We start from the raw sequence: 25,688 nt of genomic DNA, 5'->3' as shown, positions 1-25,688 counted from the left end.
CAGAACATATTTTTCAAGTTCTTTTTGGTTATCTCCAAGTTTCTAATTTGTGTAGGGTCTTTGTACTTCTTGAGTTTTTGTCTGACTATTCTTTTATCTTTCCCTAGCCTGGAATATTTGTTCTTTAAGCATGATAAAGCTTCTAAGTTCTAAAACAACCATTACTTTTCTTTGTGTAGTTTTGTCCTTTGACAGCATTCCTTAAAAATGAAAAATGTAGTCCTTTAACAAAATTGACTTTATCTGTAGACAGATACAATCTTGATTTTGCTTTAAAAAATTATACAATTATATTGTTACAGTTAGCTGTCAGTAACTTTTAAGAAGTCATCTAATTTGGAATCCTGCCTCAAGGCAGGATTATGCAGAAGACATTCTTAACATGTGACCTTTTTTTTTTCCTTGAACTTTTCCTTTTTTTAAAGAAGTTCTACAAAAGATCTTGCAAATCAATGCCTGTCTTTAACTGTTGAAGTGAAATCATTATGATGATATATTGATAATTTCAAGAATGATTCTGTCAGTAGCACTTACATTCTGTTGAAAGGGAAGTATACCAAATGAAAGGGACATTGTTAGGACTCATTATTATGTCCGAATTTAATTAATATTAACAAAATAATAATCACAAAAATTTCTACTGTAATATAAAATGTTAGTGCTTTGTAAATTTCTACAAATTCATATATGAGCTTTATTTGTAGGTTCATTGGCAACACGTGGAAACTATTGAATTGGTGAATGATGGATCTGGTTTGGGATTTGGCATCATAGGAGGAAAAGCAACTGGTGTGATAGTAAAAACCATTCTGCCTGGAGGAGTAGCTGATCAGGTAGGCTACATCAATAGATCTTTTATGCTATTTTATCAAATAATATGGGTACATCTTTTACATTTTTTTTGTTGGAAAGAAGAAACTTTGGCCTTAGATGATGCCAAAGAAATTGAGTTAGAATCTTTGTTTTATTGAGTGTCCCTGAAGTGTTGTCTTCGACCTCGGGGAGGAATACCTTTGAAAAGGGACAGTAATCTTAAGTTAGAGTTTTAGACAATGAGCTTAACACTTTTGAACCTCAGACTAAAGCCAAGGTTATGGCTTTGATAATTGTGGAGGTAGCTACTATTTGTTTTATAGTCATAATTCATATTTATAAACCTAGTCAGCTGTTTTATAGTCACAGGGTATTGTGGGAAAATATACTTTTTTATTCAGGCAAAAAAACAACATTCAACTTGTTCCTTTAGTGATGGGTCACTGGTATCATCTTTCTATATGAAACACAGCCTGTTTTTTATCACTTGAGTAGTTTATTGAGGCATTACCATTTATGATATGTGACATTGTTGCAATATATGTGAGTAACACATTTGTTATGATTTGTGTCTTAATTTGATAAGGCTTACTGGTTTAAGTAAGTTTTGCCTTGATTATAACTTTTTAAAAAATAAAGTGGTTGTTTGTACATGTGTGTTTGAACTTAAAGTAGGAAGTCCAGTTCATCAAATATTTCCTGTGTTCATAAATGAAATTCCTGTTTAATGGCAACCTTGTCAGTAGGGGGTATTAACAGTAATATAATAGTATGCAAATTTTTCTTCCTTTTAAACATTAGCTAGCATCTAGCAGCATCAAATGAAATGTCTCTCGTTGACTAGCATGTGATATTTACATGCTTTATCTTCAATATGGAGCTGCACTCTTCAATAATGTAGCTGTCTTCATATCACCTTTAAAATTAAAATTTAAGTTAATTAAAATTAAAGGAAATTACAAGTTCAGCTTCTCAGTTGGACTAGCCACATTTCAAGGGCTCCATAGCTGTTGTATTGAGTAGTGCAGAAGAGTTCTATCATTGCAGAAAGATAATGGACAGCATGTGTATGGAGGCTCATAAGACTGCTTTTCACTCCTCACATCTTTCTGAATTTTCACTTCACAAGTATTTCACCTGCACATGAGTTCTTTTGGGACATTTATAACAGAAATAGCCAGGCAGAAAGTTGTGATATTAATATAATGCTTTCTTGTGGTTTATACCACATTTTAGGTAATATATATTTGCATGGTGATTTATATACAACTTTGCTTAATGGCATTTTCTTCTTTCCCTCCAAAAAATTCACAAAAAGGCATTTGGGTAGAAATCAAAGTGAAACATTCATATGAACTCTTGGTAGGTAGAAGTCAAAATGAAAAGTTCATATGAACTATTGATTTAAGGAATATATATGAATTTCATTTATTGCATCACACTGAAGTATGCTAGGATGTTTCAAAAGACAGTGACTATTATAACCATGTGTTTTATGTCCTGACTGGTAACTCATATTATTGCTTGTTTTAAATTAATCCCTTCTCCTCATTTAGGATTTATCTGATGCAGTTAAAATAATAATAGTCTAATTATTCAATATTGGTTTACTCAGCATGGGCGTTTATGCAGTGGAGACCACATTCTAAAGATTGGTGACACAGATTTAGCAGGAATGAGCAGTGAGCAAGTAGCACAAGTCCTTAGGCAATGTGGAAATAGAGTTAAGTTGATGATTGCAAGAGGTGCCATAGAAGAACATACAGCACCCACTGCTTTGGGCATCACCCTCTCCTCATCTCCAACTTCAATGCCAGAGTCACGGGTAAGTAGTTAAGAGTAGTTAATGTGAAAGTCAGAGAAATAGCACCTAGATGATGACAGTCATGTTTACTTAGAAACTAGACTTACTAATGTTCCTATGTTAGTGCTAAAGAATGGAATGAAATTCAAATGTAGGGATGCTTTAGCACTAATAATATTTTATTAATCAGGAATAATGCATAAAACAAAAAATGGGTTGCTTAAAAATGCCAGATTATTTTACATTTTTGTTTAAGCAGCATATTTATGAGGATAATGTTTTAAAGTATGGATAAAAGTTTAAAAATTATTTGGTACTGATACCTAAAATGTTTAATTCTCTCTTTTTCTCAGTTAGAAGACTCTCTGTAAGGTGGGTCGTAGTTCTAATCATTCTCTTTCATCAACTTTTTCCCATTAGTATTTTTGTTTTTGTTTTGAATGTGTGGAGGTTGAGGAGTGGGGGCAGGCTTGGTGAGCATGAATAAGGCTTACTAAAACCTTTTAGTGTTATTGTTTTAAAGTATGTCTTAGAACTGTTATCAGATTTGTAATAAGTAGTCATTATTCTGACCCAGTTATATAATTTTTTAAACAAAAGTTATTCTTTTGGTGTTATAACAAAAACTTTATTCATATGCATAGCATTCCATCCTTGTCAACTTGATATGAAAAAAGCTAGAGAATTTCAAAATTATTGGAAAGTAGTGGGTATCTCAGCAGATTTACAGATCGCAAGACTACGGAAGATAAATATCAACAAAATAATTTATCCAAAAATCTCTTAAATATTTAAGAAGAGAATTACACCCAATTTCTAGATAAGCCTTATAGTAAATACAAGTCCTGCATTCTTTTCCCATAGATGTAAAAAATCTATGTTTTGTTCTATTAAAGGTTTTTCTTAGCGGTTCCTACAAATTCTTTTTTAATATCCTAACCTCCCCCACAAGCCCTTTAAAACTTTATTAGAACACTTGTAATTTCCATGATTCTGTTGTTTTTAGGATTGAATTTGGTTGCTATTTTTGCAAAGAGAAAGAAGTAAAGAATGCCTGTTTATGAAAGTGTTTAAATGGCATTCTTTTATGGTAAACAAAACATTTTATTCAGCGTTATATAAATGAATGCAATACCGAAAACCACTTGATGTAATTGAAAGCTTAGAAAAATATCTGTTCTGTGCATATCATCATTTCTGAAGCTTGTGCCCCTTTTAAAACCATTCGATAGTCAAATTGCCACTCTCTAAAATAGCACTCGCATAAGTCTTATTAAAAATAGAAAACACATTTGTTTCAATTGAAGCAGATTTCATCCTGTCATTTTCTTGTAATTATCTAAACTTTAAACTTTTGCTAAGTTTGCACAGATAATTATGTGCAATGAAAAAAATAAATCAAACTTTACTGTAAAATTATATCTCATTTAAGTGGACTGTCAGAGTTTGTTTAAAGAAATTAGAAAACATCAGCTAGCCCCAACCTGACTGTCCGTTAGAATCTATAGCTTTGATTTTTTTTGTGCCCTGCTTAAGGTTCCCTGTAGGATCTGCTGACACCATGCTAATACGTACTACCAGTAGCTTATTGATGATATATTGTACCAATCAACTAATGCTTAATTTTAGGGAGACTTGCTCTTCAGTCCAACATGGAATTTGTAACAACTCTACACATTAGAGAAGGTGGCATCTGAGAAACCCACTTTCAGTTATCATTCAGGATGCTGAATTATGAGGAATTATGAGGAATAATGAATTAAGACATGTAGAGTCTTAATTCTGAGTTACACACAAACTGCTCAGTAAATGGTAGCTGGTCTAGTTGTTGTTACTCTTTTCGTGATAGACAGTTGACCAAAGTGATATTTTCTTTCTAGATTAAGTGGCAAAGCTAGATTTAACTTGTTGATCTGAATTCATAACATTAGTTCTTTCAGATGTACTGCATCCTGACTTCTTCAGAAATTAAGATGAGCCATCTCTGAAAATAGAATTTGCTAAAAAAAAAAACCTGTTTGATTTAAAATGTATTGTATGCAAACAATAATGTATTCTCTGATAAGGGAAGGTTCAACCTTATTCCTGACATCCCTTTCTGAGCAAAAATATGATGATGCCTATCCCTGTTTTCAGGATTAAAGGAAACATTTCTACTATAATTCTCTGCTAGAGAATTAAAGTAGGCCTGTGGCTTTATTTTATCGTGGTTTTTTTGTTTGTTTGTTTTTTGTTTTTTTACATATTATTTCACCGTATATTTATTGATTTTATTGTAGGTTGATGCTTCTACTCAGAAAGGTGAAGAAAGTGAGACATTTGATGTAGAACTCACTAAAAATGTCCAAGGATTAGGAATTACCATTGCTGGCTACATTGGAGATAAAAAATTGGGTAATTTTAAACATTAAATATTCTTTTAAACTTGACAATTACCTCTGATATCTATCTCTTATGAAATATTGAGTTGATATTACATGTTTCAGATTGTTGGATAAACTGGTTGAAAACTTCCTTAGGAATAATTTAGTGTAGGTGACTCTTATATTGTATTTAAGACAGACAAAACAATTATCTTATTCTTTAGCCTATGTTTCTACTAGATGATACGTATTTATTCAGAATTAGAGCTTTATAGTTGGAGAATCGAAGATGGATATTCTTTGAATGTGCTTTGAAAATTGTGAAAAATAAACTATTTCTAATCTTAGAACCTTCAGGAATCTTTGTAAAGAGCATTACAAAAAGCAGTGCCGTTGAGCATGATGGAAGAATCCAAATTGGAGACCAAATTATAGCAGTAAGTTACACATTTAACAATAGCTTTGTTAATTTTCATGGTTGAGAATTGTATTCTCCTAGTTTACTTAGTTTCGAGAGCTAGAGTTAACTCTGTACTAATTTAAGCTTTTTTGGTTACTTGAGGCTATTGTTACAATTACCCTTTCTATTATTTTGTGGAAGTAAAATAAGGGCATTGGATATAAGCTTTACTTGTCTCAGTTCCAAACGGGAGACTTCCTTCTTGAATAATTCCCGATATATCTAATTTATGGTTGTAATGAATTTATTACATTAATATTACACTTATACTTTCCTTGCAGATACTCCAAAGGTAGAGACCAGATGTCCAGTACCTTTAGGGTATTGGAATATGAATTAGGGATGCCTGCATTGTTTTTTTTTTTAATCAGCAGAATGATACTGTTATTGTTGGCTTTATGGCTGGGGCTCCTTTCAGCCCTGAGGATACATAAGAATGAAAAAAAAAACAAACTAGCTTCTTGTAATTAGTTCAAGCTATCATTGTTATCATTGTAACATCAATGTGTTTTAAACATGGCTATTCAAGGCACTGTACAGAACAGCCCAACTTTAATTTCAGTGTTCAGTTGATAGCAGACTCCCCAGACTGCAGCCTGAAACAGAAATTCAAGAGACCCTGCACCAAAACTTCCTTATCAAATAAGTTTAAGGGAAAACTGCCTACCATATAGTCTCGTATGCATTCACAGTGCACATAGAAAAATTGAAGACAGCTGGGCGTCTTCATTGAGCTGGTGGCTCATGCCTGTAATCCCAACACAGGCAGATCCTATCTCTTAAAAAAAACAAAAAAACAAATTGCTGAGCATGATGTTGTCTGCCTGTAGTCCTAGCTACTTGGGAGGCCAAGGTGGGAGGATTCCTTGAGTCTAGGAGTTCAAGGCTATAGTGAGCTATGATTGCACCACTGCACTCCAGCCTGGGCAACAGAATGAGATCTTGCCTCTAAAAAAAGACAAAAAAACAAAACAAAACAAAAAATCAAAACAAAACAAAAACCCTGCAATAGAGAAACCTGTTTATCTGTTTTACCTTAGTGTTTACTAAACTTTTGTAATTGTGAGGTCTTTATTTATATTGATATTCTTTGAAAGACATCTTGAGGGAATGCTGATTTATCTTAATAGGTATTTGTTTATGCTTAAGTTTCTGTTGTTCCCTTAGAATCTTAATAATAGTGAGAAAGTAGGATATTAAGGTAGAGGAGTCCTTATTCATAGCAATATTATTCACACTCGCCATGACGTGGAAGCAACCCAAATATCTATGAATGGATAAACAAAATGTGATATATATATGCATATTGATATATAAGTTGACATATATAGATATATATAGACACATATTGATATATATACACACATATTGATATATATTTATCAAAATGTGATATATATATATATATATCTCTCTCCAATAGAATGTTATTCAGTCTTTAAAAAGAAGGAAATCTTATCACATGCTTCAGTACTGAAAAACCTTGAGGACATTATGCTAAGTGAAATAAGTCACAAAGAGACAAATACTGTATGATTTTACTGATATGAAGTATCTGAAATAGACTTATAGAAACAAAGTAGAATAGTGGCTCCCAGGGACTGGGGAGAGGGGAAATGAGGAGTTGTTCAATGGGTATATTTCTGCAGTTCTGCAAGATGAAAAAATTCCGGAGACCTGTTGCACAATAATGTGAATATACTTAGCACTATTGAATTGTACTATTCAAAATGGGTAAGATGGTAAATATTGTGTTTTTCTACCATGATTTTAAAAAATAGAGGAGTCCTTTATCTCTCCCTTTAAGTCCACATTATAACTCTGTGGGTCTTCTTGGGTTTTGTTCTGTGAAACTCCTACCTACGCCTGTTCACCTCTTCAGATCTACACTAAAGATCAAGTTGTGCTTGCCACCTCATCTGGCTATATGCCTGAAATGAGCTTTCTCTGTGTATCTCCATTTTACCATACAATGTAAATGAATTACTGTACATTTTTTTGTTTTGGGGGAAAGTGAAAGAGAGAAGGAATAGATACAGAGTCTAAATCCATATCTGATGCTGAATTACAAATTGAAAGCATAGCTAATTTACTCTTTTTTCTCCTAAGTTATCTATATTAATCAATTAGAAAACTTTTTAAAAAACAAGCTTGATTGAAATGTAATTCACATACCATATAATTCACCCATTTAAAATGTACAATACAATAGCTTTTAGTGTATTCACAGAGTTGTGCATTCATTACCACAATGAATTTTAGAACATTTTCATTACCCTAAAAACATTTTCAGTGCCCCTTAGCAGTCACTTTCTCCCCCATTCTCCCAGTCCTAGGAAACTACCAATCTACTTTCTGTCTCTATGGATTTACCTATTCTGGATATTTCATGTAAATGGAATCATACAAGATGTGGTTTTTGTGACTGACTCCTTTCACTTAGCATAATGCTTTCCAGTTTCATCTATATTGTAGCATGTTTCAGTCTTCATTTCCCTTTATTGCTCAATAATATTCCTTTATATAGTTATACCGTATTTTATTTACCCATTCATCAATTGATGGACATTTGGGTTGTTTCTACATTTTAGCTGTTATGAATAATGCTGCTGTGAACATTCATGTACAAGCTTTTATGTACATATATGTTTTCATTTTTCTTGGGTGTATACTTAGAAGTGGAATTGCTGAATCTTATGATAATTCTGTGTTTTACCATTTACCAAATGTCCTGATTTAGTTTCTTCACTTATAAAGTTGGGATAAGGAAACTTCTCTTGTGTGATATTCAGGAAAATCAAATGAGTATTTTATTGACAATATCTGATAGCAGATATCTGATAGCAGTTTGATAATTAAGCAGATCTTATTTATTGAGGGCCTATCATTGAAAGAGTCTCATGATAACTTCCCCCTAAATTTGTCATTATCTTCATTCTTATATAAGTGGAATCTCAAGTATAATTCCTCTTAGGCAAGGTCAGTGACGAAGGAAATTGTTGATGCAAAGGTGGAAGAATCTTTTCTCTGAATTGTTTTCTTGCTTTCAATAAAATCACTTGACTTCACTCTCATCAATATTCTGATTTTTAATTTTTAGCAAACATTCTTTTACTACAAAGATATAAGCATTTTAAATTCCTGGAGAACATCATGCAATGCTTTTGAATATGTATTAATTTTTTACTAAATATCACCATCTTGTGGACTTTTGAGATATTTGCAGTAATGTTCTTCACATCCAGTTGCATTTTCACAACTGCAGTCTTTGTCTATTATTTGTTCGATTTTTGTTTTGACAGCAGCTATTAGGAGTATAATCTATTTTTATTTTGTAGTTGTTGAAGTGATGAGATTAAGAAATTATTTCTTACTATTTTGAAGAGTTATTTTGTAACTTAAAAATATTTTGTTCTAAGGTTCTTGTTTTACACATTGTGTTCTGTGGACCCCTGGGTCAATAGGGTTTCACTGTAGGCATTACAGTGACGAGGAATAGACTGAATGTCTTCATTTTTCCCATTTCATGTGTTGGTATTCTTTACATAATTTGACCATTTGGCAAAAGAACTCTGTTGTTTTTTCAAAAAGTTGACCAAACTTGTCATTAGATAAAAACATGCACTCATTCTTTTTAGTTTGATATTCCATATCTATGCTAAAAGCAGTAGGAAATTATAATTGATAAAAAATTATTAAATAAGCATATAAATAAGGAAAAGTGTCAAACGTTGCTTTTGGTTTTCTGTGACTGTGTTCATAGATTGAAGTTCTCTCTTTATACGTATAAGATATGTTGGAGGAGGCCCTGGCAACCTAGGTTGAGTACACTCAGGGGCCAGATTTTGTAAGTTGTTCCAACTAATATTTCTCCCCTATAATTGTTCCTGTTAATTGTGGTGTCTGCAGTGCACATTATGAGGATGTTGGCTCTCTTTCTTTTTTCTTTTTTTTTTAAATCTTGGCCAGGTGGTCTTGAACTCCTGGGCTTGACAGATCCTCTCGCCTCTGCCTTCCAAAGTGCTGTGATTACAGGTATGAGCCACTGCACCCGGCCTGGATGTCTTCTTTTCATGAGATAGCACATAGGCGATTTGCTGCCATTATACTACCTAGTTCTGCATTACTCTTCTCTGTGGTACCATGGGTTCTGAACTGACTTCTTGACTCTCTTGTGATAAAGGGGAACCAGAGCTAACCAGGACCCCTTAGGCTTCAGTGACTTTGGCTCATATGTAGCGTGGGTGTGATTATATTGAACAGAAACCTCTCCAACGAAAGCCTTGGAGATTTTTATGTGTATTACTCACTTCCTTACTCTTTCAATAACCAGCTTCTGAGTATCTTCCCAGTACAAAGTGCCATGTGGTATAATTCTTGGAAAATAGATCTTCTTATTTCCATAATACAGATGAAAGTAACTAAGACATTTGAACAGAAGTCTAGGTTTAGAAGTTCATGACTGTTCCGTTATAGCAATTTCTTCTGTGCTAGTATTATTCTCTGTCATTTGAGTAAGGAATACATTTTAAAATCCAAGTCATCAAGTTCGGAAGATAAAGGAAAAAGAATGCATTTTTTAAACATATTTTAAGTTACTGTTATTAAATAAACAAAATCATACACGTTAGATTTTTCTAAATAAAACATCACTTTTAAATAGAATTGAACAATAAAAATGTTTTGCAGATAAAAAACAGCCTAAAGTTCTATGCCTTTTATGAATTTTCATGGAGCCCCAATGTGGAGATTTTTGCCATTTTTTTCCTTTATTACTGTGAGAGTAAATAACACATTCATTTATTTTACATTAATTTTTGTCTTTAAGGTTTAAAGAATATAAAATTTGAACATGGTTAAAAAGCCTTCTCATAGAAACCACTCATAATAGCCACTAATAATAGTTTATGGTTTAAAATTTAGAAAAATTCTATGTATTTATGTTTAAATAGCATCATATTATATTTGTCTATACCTTTTTATTTTACTTAAAAATTTACCTGGGAGAGGTAGTTATGTAAGCACATGTAGGTCTGTTGTGATATATTGAAGCAGGCTTAATCATGGATCGTTATGTTGTTTACAGTTTGTTGTTACAGACAGATTATTACATACTACCTTATATTTCTTTTAAGGACATGAAACATTTAAATTCTATTTTGTTGCTGTAATACTATTATTTAGATTTGAATTTTACTTATTTTGTTGCTCAGCACTGTATCTTGTATACTACAGATTTCTTACTTTGAACTTTAAATCCGATTAATCTCTCATTTGGCTAGAGTGTTTTGAGTAAACTTTACAGGAAGAGAATGTTTTAGTGGACTTTCTAAACTTTTTGTCTCTAAGAACCTCTTGTGCTGACTTCTTATATTTTGACTATTTAGCTGGTGATAACAAATATGTTGGACAAAGAGGATTTATTAGATATAATCTTAACTTAAAAAATTTTGTCATCAACTGCCCCTTTTAATTTTTAATGCGAAGGTTCTTCCCCTTCCCCTAGAAGAAATCTTAGGCAAGTCTTCATGTCTTAGGATGTTCTTGTAGAGTAGGTTATCCTGTGGCCAATCAAAATAATCAGACACAGTTGCAAATTAGTAATTAAATTTTTCCCATACTAAATAATAGTCTAATTTCAAATGAACCCCCTGGCATATTAGAAGCCCGCTATGAACTGATGGCTTACCTAGAGATAGAGGGTATATTACTCAGTCTGTCTCTCCCCACCTAATTCTTTTATACCCACACCTTATTTTGGCTTTTATGGTGTAAAAGTTGAGAGAAGAGAAGGAAGAAGGAAGGGGCATTTTGTCTTTGACTGCTGAAAGATGGCTTTGTGCTAAGTGAACCTGGCAGATGTTCAAAACTGACTATCTCTGAGGGTTTCTTCTTGGGCTCTTGGAAGATTCCAATGGAGATATATTTGGCTTGACTTTCCATGAATAACAGATGATGGATTTTTTATGTAGCCGACTCTTCTTCCCACTGGCCCCTGATTTCTCAGCAATCTGTTTCATAGATTGTCTCTTTTGAGTCCCATCATTCTCTTGGGGTCCTGTGGTAGGTTTCAAAATGACTTGAGCCTGGCTCACTCCTGTGTGGTCTATGCCCAGACAAAGCTAGAGAGGTGAGCAGTTCTCAACGTAACAGAAGTTTCCTCTGGCTCCACTGCCAAAGCAGCTAAACAGCTTCTTCCTTATCCTCCTGATGGCATTAGACACAATCTGCTGCATTGCCTCTTCTGCAGGTCACTTTGGACTTGAAGTCAAGGGGGAAATACCTGGGTGGGTAGGGTATAGCATTCTTTCATGTTAAAAAAAAATCTTCCTCTTAAGTTTTTCTTAACATTTAACAGCACTCAGCTCTTTTATGCCCTGAATGTGTGTGAATTGTAGTTCTTTACCACCTAGTTTAAATTTTTCCTTGGTGGCCCTTTTTATAACTTGCTTTGGTATAGGATATTAATGATCATAGCATCTCAAGCACAATTTCTGTTTTCTCATACATCACACTAAGTATAAGATTCTTGGTTTGTAATTTCTTTACCACAATTGTACAGATAACCTAGTCTCTCTCTTTGCTGCCTAGAGGCTGGTAGATCTTTTTTCTTTTTATCTTTGAAATACAAGAATTTTAACAGGATACATTCAGGTGTGAGGTTTTCTTTTTTTTTTTTAATTTCTCATCATTTTCTGGTTTTTCATGTGCCTTTTTGATTTGTTGTGTTGGGTAAGTTTCCCTTCTCCCTAATCCTTTCTTTGATTTTTTTCCCCCTCATTTATTATCTTCTCCTTATAATTTCTTTTATTAGTGTGTTGGATTTCCTAGATCAGCCTGTGTGTCTCCAGTCTTGTTTCTGATCATTTTTTATCTGTTTATTCTTTTCCTCTGAGATATGGGAACATTGCATGCATCACCTGGACTTTGTTTTTGCAGTACTTAAAATCTTGACTGCCTTCATTGTAAGTTTTCTTTTTCTTTTTTTGGGGGGATAGATACTTGTTTCTTCTTTGTAACTGTAATTCCTGCTTCCATAAATACAAGGAAATGTGAACTATTTTGATAGTAAGTTTCAGGAAATATCTTTTTTCCTGTTCACTGCAATAACAACTTCATAGGAAGCTACATGCACCAATCTTCAGTATGCAACCTGTTTTTGGACCGTGGTATCTTATTTCACATCCCATGACCCTTGGTCATTCTCAAAAATAACTGGGCAGATGGAAGTTGAGATGGGTTCTGCTGCAGATTGTATGTTTTTTTTTCCAGATGATTTAGGAATTGACAAAGTGACAGGGAAGGGGAGAGTTTAAATTTACTATAGCTTCACTTGATTCATTTGTAGATTAACAAAATGAATAGGAAACCAGTGGTAGAGGATCACACTGGGGGATTTTGCCTCTGTTTTTGTTTTCTGTGTTTGCTCTGGTAGCCAAGAGGTATTTGGAGTTGTGTGTGTGCTTGTGTGCACACATGTGTGGTTAAGGTAATTTTTATTACAAATAAAGTAATTCTGTGCTATTACATGCAACCCAGCTTAGTATGGCCTTCAGTACTTGGTGTGTTTCTTGGAGTTACTGGTTAGGATCCGCATATACCATCTGACTGCCTCATTTAATGAGAAGATATTTTTTGATTTTTGCTGAAGTTTCCTCTTATAGACCAGACAGGCTATTCCCACACATACAGAGATTCCTGCCTTTGACCTGGCCATGCGCAGACCATTTCTAGTAAAAATTTCTCCAAATTGCTGGTCTAAGTACCTTGGTGCTTCTTTGGTTTCCAGTTTTGTTGCAGTATTGTTAGTTTTTCTAACAGGGAATCAGCAGGGTGGAGATAGGGAGAAAGAACAGAGCCAGATACTTATGTTCAAGTCACCATCCAGCTCAGAAGTATCATAGAAGGTTTAAGGAACTGACAGAGTATGAGATTTTCATCTAGATCAGAGGTTTCTGGATTTTTGATTGAATATTCCCTCTGGTAAAAATAGCTAACTACTCATTTTCCCTCTTTCCTCCTCACTATATATTCGTATATATTGTTGTTACATATATTATTATCCTATATAAACAACAGACATTATATGGTGTTTACATATGTGTACATACACATAATTACATATATATACACCCACATATACACATATTTACTAAGCAAATGGGTTTTTAAAATGTTTATTTAGATGTTTTATTATATTCTTTCAGAAACCTTTGCAGTAAGGGTACTCCATCTTGGAGACAACTGATCTAGGTCTTTTTTTTTTTTTAATATTTGTTTATATAAGACAGGGTCTCACTCTGATGCCCAGGCTGGAATGCACTGGCATGATCATGGCTCACTGCAGCCTCTTGAACCTTCTGGGCTCAAGTGATCCTCTCAACTCAGCCTCCTGAGTAGATGGGATTACAATCATGTGCCAATACGCCTGGCTAATTTTTCTATTTTTTACAGAGACAGGGTTTCAGCTTGTTGCCCAGGCTGGCCTCAAACTGTTGGGCTCAAGCAATCCTTCTGCCTCAGCCTCCCAAAGTACTGGGATTACTAGGCATTAGCCACTGTACCCAGCCTTGATCTAGATCTTATAATTTTCACATATTTACTAAGGTAGTAAACATCTGAATTATAAGATTTAGATTATAAAATCCAGATCTTTTCTAACTGAGTAAACATTTGAGTGCCTAATATGGCCCCACTATGCTTGGAAAAGCATTACACGTACAGTCATTTTATAGTCATTTTGCAATTCTAAGGAATATTAATGACTTTGAATTTCAGCATTAAATTTATTGCTCTGCTTTTTCAAATTGTTTTTACTGTGATTTTATGAATTAAACAACATGTTGTTAAAATTTATATTTATCTACCTCAGAATATAGTTTGCTTATTTGCTTTACAAATAAGTTTTTGACCTATGAGCCAATTGCTCTATATTTTAATATCTATAGTATAGACAGCACCATGTTTTGATGACACTACTATAAGGAAAAATGATACAGAGCCTGTCGTTGGAGCATATAGTCATAAACTGCATAATAGCAGAAAATGTAAAATTAAAATTCTGAAAAATGCTATGAGGAAGAATGGGTAAAAGGGGGCTTTGACTGCAGTCAAAGACATCAAGGTAGTTTATTATGAAAACAACTATTGAACTGAGATATAAAGCAATTATACATGTTTTCTGTGTAAGCTATTGAGAAAGAGCATGGTCTAGAGTGGGCTATCCAGAGAGTCTAGGCTGAGGTAACAGGACTTGCGGAGACTCCATGGCTGAAGAGAGCACTGCAAGTCAGAGGAATGGAAGTGAGCCCTCTGTGGCTGAGGGGCAGAGAGTAATGGACAGCATCATGAGAGATGAGGTTGGGGCTGGTGGGAGATGGGAGCAGTTGGCACAGGCCATTCTAAGCCATGTTGAGAATTTGGAGCATTGTCCTAAGGAGTTTTCTGTAGAAGAGAGGGTTGGGGAGATATGATCATATCTATATTTTGGAAAGATCACTGGGACATTTTTGAATGTTTTGTCATTTTTGAAAAGGGGAAAATCAAATGTATTTTTTTGAAAAGGCAAATAGACAAGACACTTTTTTTATTTCTTTTTTGAAACGCAATATAAATATGACCTTGCGATACATCAGTGCACTCAATGAGCACATTCATCACTGTCTTCTATACCTTTTAATCCTGCATAGTTCTGGTTTCCAAACTTAACTGTGCATTGAGATCATCTGAGGAATATAAAAGCATATTTAGAAAGGAGTAGAAGTGGGGCACAGTGGCCCTTATCTGTAAACCCACCATTTTGGAAGGCTGAGGTGGGAGGATCCCTTTAGCCCTGGAGTTCAAGACTAGCCTCGGCAACATAGGGAGACCTCATCTCTACAAATTTTTTTAAAAAGTAGGCCAGGTGCGGTGGCTCACGCCTGTAATCTCAGCACTTTGGGAGGCCGAGGCGGGCAGACCATGAGGTCAAGAGATCGAGACCATCCTGGCCAACATGGTCAAACCCTGACTCTACTAAAAATACAAAAATTAGCTGGGCATGGTGGCACGCATCCGTAGTCTTAGCTGTTCGGGAGGCTGAGGCAGGAGAATCACTTGCACCTGGGAGGTGGCGGTTGCAATGAGCTGACATCACACCAGTACATTCCAGCCTGGTGACAGAGTGAGAAAGAAGAAAAAAAAATTAAAAATTAGCCAGGTGTGGTGGTGTGTGCATGTGGTCCCAGCTACTTGGGAAGATGCAGTGGGAGGATCGCTTGAGCCTAGGAGGTTAAGGTTGAAGGAAGCCATGATTGCGCCACTGCACTCCAGGCTGGGCAATAGTGAGACCCTGTCTCAACAAAAAGGGAAAAAAAAGACATAGAAGCCTGTGTCCTACCCTAGAACTAGTGACTCAGTTTCTGGATATGGTACCCCAGAATCTATATTAAAATAAACAGAACCCTCTCAAATGATTCTAGTGCATCCCTGTTAATACTGGTTCCCAAAGAGATATTAGGGTCTTACTGTTCATTCCCTAATAAGGTGAATACTTATTCTCCATTCTTTTCACACTAACAAACTATACATACACATTTTGTGAATTGGTAATACAAATATCCATTTATTTAACACATAACATGCTTTTTTTTTTTTTAATCACAGGTAGATGGCACAAACCTTCAGGGTTTTACTAATCAGCAAGCAGTAGAGGTATTGCGACACACAGGACAAACTGTGCTCCTGACACTAATGAGGAGAGGAATGAAGCAGGAAGCCGAGCTCATGTCAAGGGAAGACGTCACAAAAGATGCAGATTTGTCTCCTGTTAATGCCAGCATAATCAAAGGTAATCCTAGGTTAATCTGGTTTTTAGTTAGACCTTTATATTGTCTCCAATTTTTTTTAAATTCCAAAGTAACTTACTATTTCAGAATGGTTCTTAATTATTCAGAATGCTTTTTAGCCTCAACTATTCATTATAAACCAAGGTGAGAAAAGAAGTTTAATAAAGTCAGGATTGACTGGAACCAGCGATGTGTTTATAAACTATAGAGTAGGCTTCTGAATAGAGCAGATTTCTTTCTATCCTGTTCATTGTCACCATTTCTCAGTTGGAAACAGGCAGTCATTTACCTTTCTGTTTCTGCCTTACTTCTGGATGTCTTTGCAATGTTCTCACTTTAGGGGGATGCGCTTCTGCCTGGATTATTTACGTGACCTTCATAATAATTCTAAATGCCCAGCCTTTCCTTGAAGGAATCGACTTTAATTCCACATTTAGAAATGTCATTCATAAGCTGTTTGTACATGAATATGTCTGCAAATTACTGAAACCCTTGTGTAGCTCAGGGGTTTATTGGTAGAAATCAGGCTTTTGGCTGAAAAGTGCCGTTTCATTTCTAAAATTGTTGACCATTCTGATATTTATGCCATTTATACATATTGCACTATTAAGAGACAGATGGGCAAATCACAGGAGAAATGTATTCTTTTCCACGAAAAGAACTTGCCTTTAAGTACATATAGTTATTGAGAAGTTTATCTCTAAAAAACAGACTCTCATGTAGGAGTTCAAATAAATATACTGGGCTTAGAAAAATTCAAGTACTTGATTATACTGAAGATAAAATTACTAAAATATGTTTATCTTTAAGAAAATTATGAAAAAGATGAAGATTCTTTATCTTCGAGGAGAAACACCAACATATTACCAATTGAAGAAGAAGGTAAACATCTAGAGCCAGCTTATTATGTACTTCATTATTTTTCTTTTTTAGAAATGATTTTTACAAATGTGATTAAGCCTCTATGGATATATTGCAAGTTACTAAAAAAAAATTTCAAAAAGTGATGTTTGTAAATTCCTATTTATAAATGTGACTAAGTGGTCTTATGGATTAAAACATTCCATTTATAGCTAAATTATACTTTTGTTTATCATTCACTTACACTTTCTTGCTGAGTCAATCAATTCTTACTTCCATATTTTTTTTGACCAGAACTCCTTAGGAATTAACTGGTTGTGTATGTGGTTTTAATTTAATCTCTTTGTTTCTATACAGCCAACATAAACTAACAGTAATAAAATTATAAAGTATTTTAAAATAAACAGGAGAATCGTTAACACATAAGCTCTTGGGAATGAGACTATTCAATTTTGGGAGGCTTTTTATCACTTCTTAATTTTTCAGGGGTTCCAAGGTTTAATATTGGGTTTGGAAGGTAATTGCAGAGAAATTATCATACCTTCTGGGAATTCTCTCACTATAAACTTAGGACCCATTAAGCTATTTTTTAAAATTTAGAGTAACATTATTATTATTATTATTCGTATTAGAGACAGGTTTCGCCATGTTGGCCAGGCTGATCTCAAACTCCTGACCTCAAATGATCTGCCTACCTTGGCCTCCCAAAGTGCTGGGATTATAGGCGTGAGCCACCACACCTGGCCAGTAGCGTTATTTTAATACCTAGTTTTGCCAGAATGTTGCTGCCCTCTTTTTATTCTGTGTGCCCTGTGCTTCCTTTACCTTTCAGATTGCTTTAGGTACTTGGTAACTTAAACCCACTGAAGAGAATACAAGACTGATCTCCCTCCCTTCATGTGAATATAATTGTACCGAAGCTTTGTTGTTTTTTAACATATCTGTTCCTTCATTATTGGATTTTCTGCTGAAAATTTTGAATGAGCTTTACTATTTTAAAGGGATATTTATGTTTGCAGATATTACAGAAGTTAGATCTATGGAGTTCACATGTACTAATAACATTCTGCCATTTTTACACTAATAAGTAAAGAAATTATTTAGGCTAAAGTGAATATCAGGAATTGTAGGAAAGAATAAAAATGTTTAGAGCATGGTACTTGTGACATTAAGTGGGCATGGGTGTGGGAGTTGTCTCCAAGGTGCAGAACCATCTATTTTGCTTTGGTGAAGGTAGCTAATGAGAAAGTTTGCTCTCTCTCTCTCTCTGTGGCAGGATACATGGGGGTGACTATAGACCTAGAATCGGGAGTCCCAGAATCTTTTTTAAACAAAATAAGGCACAAACTTCTAAGTGATTTTAATGCATCTGCCCTAGTACTAGTCCTCAGACAAGGGGTAAGACATTATTGCCTCTTCCACAGGTATTTTACACATCGTGCAAGTCTGGACAAGTCATTTGACTTTCCAGCAAGACCAGAGGTTTAGACTTTATGATTTTTAAATATATGCCTGAAATACAGTCTTGGGGCAATTGTGAGAAGGTGAGAATGGAGAGTTGTTCTGCTGAAGGTTAGTTGAATATGAATTGTAGACTGTTTTTATCAGCAGCATGATTCCCCACTTTCTCCATTCATAATCTCACCCGTTTAAATCACTGTCTAGCTGTGTAAACACAGCAGACTTAGAAAAAGGAAGTGTGGAAAGAGATAGGACTCTGAACTGACCCTCCTATTTCTCTTGCAGAATCAGTTCAAAGCTTCCCTGTAATCTGTGTTCATCCTTGCATAGTTATTTCTCTCTGTACTGAATTTGTTTATTTGCTTTTATTATTTTTAATTGACCTATAATAATTGAACATATGTTTGGGGTACAGTCTGATATTTCCATACATGTATACAGTGTATGATGATCAAATCAGAGTAAATAGCATATCCATCACCTCATAGATTTATTTTTTCTTTGTGTTGGTAACATTCAACACAACATCTTGCTCCTCTGGCTATTTGAAAATATGCAGTAAATTGAAGAGTGACATCAACAAGATGGCAGATTAGAAGTTCCTCCCACATCCTTCTTCCTGTATATATACAACTAGAAACTATCAAAGACAAAAATACCACCCTGAGTTCACCAGAACTAGAGGGAGAAGCAGAGAAACTTCCTGGGCCTACAGAATTGAGAGGAGCCATAACTGATAAGATAAATGGTAATTTTAGGTTGAGCTGCACCCTTCCTCAAACTGGCATAATGCCATTCAAAGAGAATTTCTTTAGACCCACAGCTCCCAAGATGAGAGGAGAAAATTGGAGGTAGACATTCAGTCTCTCCACTGGTCTGGTAATCTTTCACTGGAAATCCACCTAGGTCCCATTCCTGTGAACCACTGGGAGTTCCAGGAGGGCTGAAGCACTTGGGGTGAATTGGGAGCAAAGACAGAGGCACTGATCACAGTGACTGGCATGCATCTTGGCAGGTATTCTGCACTCTGGTAAGTGGGTATGCCATGTTGAAGATACTGGCTGGTTCCATGGTGCTGCTGGGGTGCAATCTGTGGGAAGATCCTGTCCTTAGTTGGATTTTCCACAAAATCCGGGTGCTCTCATGGAGCCATCCCCTGGCCTAGAAACAACTGAAAGGTTGGGATTAAGTTTTGGTGCCAGCTTAAATCTTCCCCAGACTGGGGACCCATAGCAGGGCAACAATACAATTCTAGGGCAGTGTTTAATTTTCAGTGCTCACTGTAAGCCTCCCCTAGAGGAAATAATAGCAAGTCAAGGAGTTAGTTCCAGGGAAGTGTTTTAGTTCCAGGGAAGTGTTTTAGTTCCAGTACTCATATAAATCCTCCCCAGAATGGGAAAAAACAACAGCCCAGCATTTAATTTCTGATACTAAGTAGTAAATCTCTAACACCACCAAAGAGCACTTGCAAAAACTGGAAGAGGTAGCCAACTCCTCAAAGGAACCATCATCAATGTAAAAATACAAGGATTGTGAAAACATGGAGAAATAGGATACCACCAAAAGAAACCAACAAAACTCCAGCAATGGACGCAGAAGAATTGAAGATCTATGAAATGTTGTACAGAAAATTCAGAATAATTCTGTTAAAGAGGTTCAGGGAATCACAGGAAAATACGGATAGGAAACAAAATGAAATTTAAAAAATAATCCAGGATCACAATGAGAAATTTGTTTCACTGTATCTTTTATTTTTATCTTTGTATCTTTTATTTTTATCTTTTATAAATAAAAGATAGAAACCTTAGAAATAAATAATACAGTAAGCCAACATCTCATTAGAAAGTTTTGACTGAAGCAAATTCGATCAAACAGAGAAACTTAGTGAGCTTGGAGATAGACCATATGAAATAACCCTATCAGAGAAGAAAGAAAAAAGAATTTAAAAGAGTGAAGGAGAACTATGAGAATTGTGGGATACCATCAAGTAAACTAACTTCTGTGTAATAGGAATTCCTGAAGGAGACCAGAGAGAAAAAGGCCTAGAAAGCACATTTAAGGAAATAGTAGCTGAAAATTTCTCAAATCTAGAGAAAGCCAACACCATTCAGCTACAGGCTTAGAGGTAACCAACTATATTCAATACAAAGAGGAAATCCCCAAGGCACATCATAATCATACTAGCAAAATAAAAAAAAATAAAGCATCAAGAGAAAAGAAACACTACATTCAAAGGAGCCCCAATATTGCTATACTGCTTTCTAGCGAAGTAATGGAAAAAGATATTTCATGCAAATGGGAACAAAAATGAAGAGCAGGAGTAGCTATACTTATGTCAGAAAAAATAGGCTAAGTGAAGAACAGTAAAAAAATAAAAAGACAAGGTCATTATTTAATGAGAAAAGCATCAGTAGGTCAATACAGCAAGCAGATATAACAATTGTAGATATATATACACCCAACATCAGAGCACCCAAATATATTAAAAAAATAAGCCTGAAGGGAGAGATTTATTGCAATATGATAATTACAGGGGACTTCTGCACCCTACTTTCAGCAGTAGACAGATTATCCAGACAGAAAATCAACAGTAAATACAGTAAAACATCTGTAGACTTCATTGTCCAAATTGACCCAATAGACATTTACAGGACATTCCGTCCAACAGCTGCAGAATACACATTTTTCTCAACAACGTATGGAACATACTCCAGGCTAGACCATATATTAGGTCACAAAACAAGTCTTTATAAATCTTAAAATATCAAAATCATATCAAGTATCTTTTCTGACCATAATGGAATAAAACTAGATATCAATAACAGAAGAAACATTGAAAACTCTACAAATTCATTGAAATTTAATACTATGCTTCTGAACAGTGAATGAGTCAATAAATTAAGAAGGAAATTTAAAAATTTCTTGAGACAAATGAAAATGGGAACACAGCATACCAAACCTATGGCCTACAGCAAAAGCAGTTCTGAGGGGGAAGTTTATAACAACAAATACCTACATCAAAAAAAGAAGACAGACTTCAAATAAACAAACTATGAACCTTAGAAAAGCAAGAACAAACCAAACCCGAAGGAGCAGAAGGAAAGAAGAATAATTGTAGCAGAAATAAATGAAATTGAGATGAAAATACAAAAGAGTAAGAAAACAGAAAGTTGGTTGTGTAAAGGTAAACAAAATCATCACGTCTTTCCCCATAGTAACTAAGCCAAAAAGATGACCTAAAATAGATAAAATCAGAGACAAATAGGAGACATTATAATTGATACTATTGAAATACATAGGATTGTTAGAGACTATTATGAACAACTGCACACCAGTAAATTAGAAAACCTAGAAGAGATGGATAAATTCCTGGACAATTACAGTCTACCAAGATTATAAGATTAAACCATGAAGAAATAGAGAACTTGAACGGACCAGTAACAAGATTGAGTCGGTAATAAAAAGTCTCTAATTAAAGAGAATCCCAGGACTTAACACTTCACTGCAGAATTCTACCAAACATTTAAATAACTAATCCAGTTCTACTAAACTATTCCAAAAAAATTGAAGAGGAGGGAATACTCACAAACTCATTATTTGGGGCCAGCCTTGCCCTGATTCTAAAACCAGAGAAGGACACACAATGAAAAGAAAACTACAAATCCTTCATGAACATAGTTGCAAAAATCCTCAACCAAATACTAGCAAACCAGATTCAACAACACATTAAAAAGATCATTAATCATTATCAAGTATGATTCATCCCAAGGATGCAAGGATGTTTCAACATACGCAAATCAGTAAACGGAATACATCAAACAGATGCTGAAGAAGCATTCAGCATCCCTTCATGATAAAATCTTTCAACAAACTAGCAATAGAAAGAACATGCCTCAGAATAATCAAGGCCATATATGAAAAATCCACAGCTAATATACTGAACAGAGAAAAGTCCAAAGACTTTTCTCTAAGATCTGAAACAAGACAAGGATGCTCACTTTTACCACCTTTTTTTCAACATAAGTACTGCAAATCCTTGCCAGAGCAATTAAGCAAGAGAAAGAAATAACGGGCATCCAGATTGGAAAGAGATAAGTCAAATTGTCCTTATTTGCAGATAAAATGATCCTATATTTAGAAACCTGAAGAATTCACCAAAAATGGTTAGAACTGATATATGAATTTAGTAAAGTTGCAGGATACATACTCAACATAAAAAATAAGTAGCATACACCACAGCAAATAATCCAAAAAAGAAATCAAGAAAGTGATCCCATTTACAACAGCTACAAGAAAAATAAGATACCTAGGAATAAATGTAAACAAAGAAGTAAAAGATTTCTGCAGTGAAACCTACGGGACACTGATGAGAGAAATTGAAAAGGACACAAAAATATGGAAAGATATTCTATGATCATGGACTAGAAGAATTAATATTGTTAAAATATCCATACTACCAAAAGATGTCTGTATATTCAATGCCATACCTATGAATATACCAATGACATTCTTCACCGAAGTAGAGAAAACAACCCTAAAATTCATATGTACCCACAAATGACTCCAAATAGCCAAAGCAGTATAGAGCAAAAAGAACAAAGCTACAGGCATCACACCAACAGACTTCAAAATATGTTACAAAGGCCTGTCCTAAAACACACACACACACACACACACACACACACAGACACACACACACACAGATTAAAGACCTAAATATAAGACCTGAAGGAAACGTTAGGAAAATGCTTCAGGACATTGGATTGGTCTGGGCAAAGATTTTTTATGTAATACCACAAAAGCACAGGCAACCAAAGCCAAAATGGACAAATGGGATCACATCAAGCTAAAAAGCTTTTCTGCACAGCAAAGGTAACAATCAACAATATAAACAGACAGCCCAAAGAATGGGAGAAAATATTTTCAAGCTACCCATCTGATTAATAACCAGACTATATAAAGAGCTCAAAAAACTCAATAGAAAAAAAATCAAATCATCTGATTAAAAGTGCACAAAAGATCTGAATAGACATTCTTCAAAGGAAGACATACGAATGGCCAATAGGTATATGAAAAAATCTTCATCACTGATCTTCAGAAAAATGCAAGTCAAAACTACAATGAGATATCATCTCACCCTAATTAAAATGGCTTTTATCCAAAGGACAAGCAATAATGAATGCTGACAAGGATGTGGAGAAAGGGGAACCCTCATAATGCTGTTGGTGGTAATGTAAATTAGTACAGCCACTAGGGAGAGCATTATGGAGGTTCCTCAAAAAACGAACAGTTAAACTACCATATGATCCAGCAATCCTACTCTTGGGTATATATCCAAAAGAAAAGAAATCAATATAGCAAAGAGATATCTGTACCCCTATGTTTATTGCCTTTCTGTTCACTATGGCTAAGATATGGAAGCAACCTAAATGCCGATCAACAGGAGAATGGATGAAGAAAGTGTGGTATATATACACGATGGAATATCATTCAGCCACAAAAAGAATGAAATTTTGTCTTTTGTAACAACATGGATGAAACTGGAGGACATTGTGTTAAGTGAAATAAACCAAGCACAGAAAGACACATACTGCATGATCTCACTTGTAAGTGGGAGCTTAAAAAGTTGATTTCTGGACATAGAGAGTAGAATGACCAGAGGCTTGGAAGAGTTTGAGGAGGGATGGGATGAAGAGGTATTGGTTACTGGGTACAAAAATGCAGTTAACTAGAAGGAATAAGTTCTAGTGTTCAACAGCACAGTAGGGTGACAATAATTAATAACTTATTGTGTATATCAAAATAGGAAGAAGATTTGGAATGTTCCCAACACACACAAAAAATATAATAAATGTTTGAGGGAATGGATATCCTAATTATCCATATTTGATCATTACACATTGTATGCATGTATCAAAATATCACATATCACATATACCCTATAAATATGTACAATTATGTATCAATAAAATATTTTAAAAAGAGAATATAGTTAATCGTAGTCACCCGATAGTGTTAGAATTGCTCAGCATGGTGGCTTATTGGTGTAGTCCCAGCTACTCGGGAGTGTTACTGAGACCAGAAGTCTGAGACCAGCCTGAGCAACATAGCAAGACCCCCCATCTAATTTAAAAACAAACAAATAAACAAAAACACTGGAACATATTTCTTCTATTTAGCTGCACTTTTATATCTGTTAACCTCTGGACTGAATTTAATTTTGAGGAAGTAACACTTATTTGGGGAGGCTAGTCTTCAAACTAAAAAAAATATATATGGTTCATTGTTTACAGTCTTTTAAGGAGAATACAGAATCATCTTATTAGCTTAAAGCATAACAAACCTACAAAATATGCCTGGAATGAAAACTCCTGGATATTCTCACTAAAAGAGGAGGCAACTAATAAGAAATCTGAATTTTTTTTAACCCTTTTTAAATTTGAAATTTGAATGCTACAAAGGATATTGAAATTTAATTTAGAGAATAGTGCCTAATAGAGATTTTAAAAAGACAAATCTTATAAGAACTGTTATGAAATATGGAAATCTTTGACTATGACTTTAAATTTCTCAACCAGTTTCTTGTTTTAGGTAAGCATTTTAAATTCAGTATTGTTTACATAATTTGTTTAGTGTTTTTCTTTCCCTTTAAAAATTTCTCTTTTTGTAAATTACTGAGATACCAATTATAGGCTTTTATTTTAATGTATAGCCTTAGTTTTTTATTATTTCTTTATGTTTTCTTGTACTTGGAGTTATATATATTATTTGTTGATTTCGTTTGTTTGATTTTGTGAAATAATAGCATAGTCCTTTTTTCCCCTGATGCACTAAATGAAAATGAAACAGACAACATTGAAGACGACATCCCTTTTTACTGTAGCATTACCAGAGGACTATGAAGTGAATTCTGGAACTACTCAGAGTCCTTACTCTTTTAAATAAAAATTAGATAATACTTGGACACTTTAATGGAGGTAAAGATTTAAAATACATCTGTTAAAAGTGAGTAGTGTCAAACATACAAATGATGGGGTTCTTAATTGAAGTATTAAAATAATTATGGAGATGAGAATAGCCCATATATTGGGCAAAGAGTC

At 34.5% G+C, this 25,688-nt stretch overlaps 1 protein-coding gene across 14 annotated transcripts in view; it reads left to right on the top strand.

Moving 5' to 3' along the window:
* MPDZ (multiple PDZ domain crumbs cell polarity complex component) overlaps positions 1–25,688 on the top strand; it is a 174,878-nt gene that overhangs the window by 57,207 nt on the left and 91,983 nt on the right. For all 14 annotated transcript variants that reach the window (XR_004030622.1, XM_030814986.1, XM_030814875.1 and 11 more), the window contains 6 exons: positions 705–833; positions 2,429–2,638; positions 4,897–5,011; positions 5,329–5,417; positions 16,085–16,268; positions 17,077–17,148. Coding sequence is in view for 13 of the 14 variants with exons in the window: in XM_030814986.1 (XP_030670846.1) it covers positions 705–833; positions 2,429–2,638; positions 4,897–5,011; positions 5,329–5,417; positions 16,085–16,268; positions 17,077–17,148 (799 nt within the window). In the remaining variant the exon portion in view is untranslated. The remainder of the gene's footprint in view (positions 1–704; positions 834–2,428; positions 2,639–4,896; positions 5,012–5,328; positions 5,418–16,084; positions 16,269–17,076; positions 17,149–25,688) is intronic.

This window comes from Nomascus leucogenys, chromosome 1a, assembly GCF_006542625.1.
Source record: "Nomascus leucogenys isolate Asia chromosome 1a, Asia_NLE_v1, whole genome shotgun sequence".
In the NCBI taxonomy this organism is placed as follows: Eukaryota; Metazoa; Chordata; class Mammalia; order Primates; family Hylobatidae; genus Nomascus; species Nomascus leucogenys.
The sequence above is the reverse complement of the archived record's forward strand: the minus strand, read 5'-3'. Positions and strand labels throughout refer to the sequence as shown.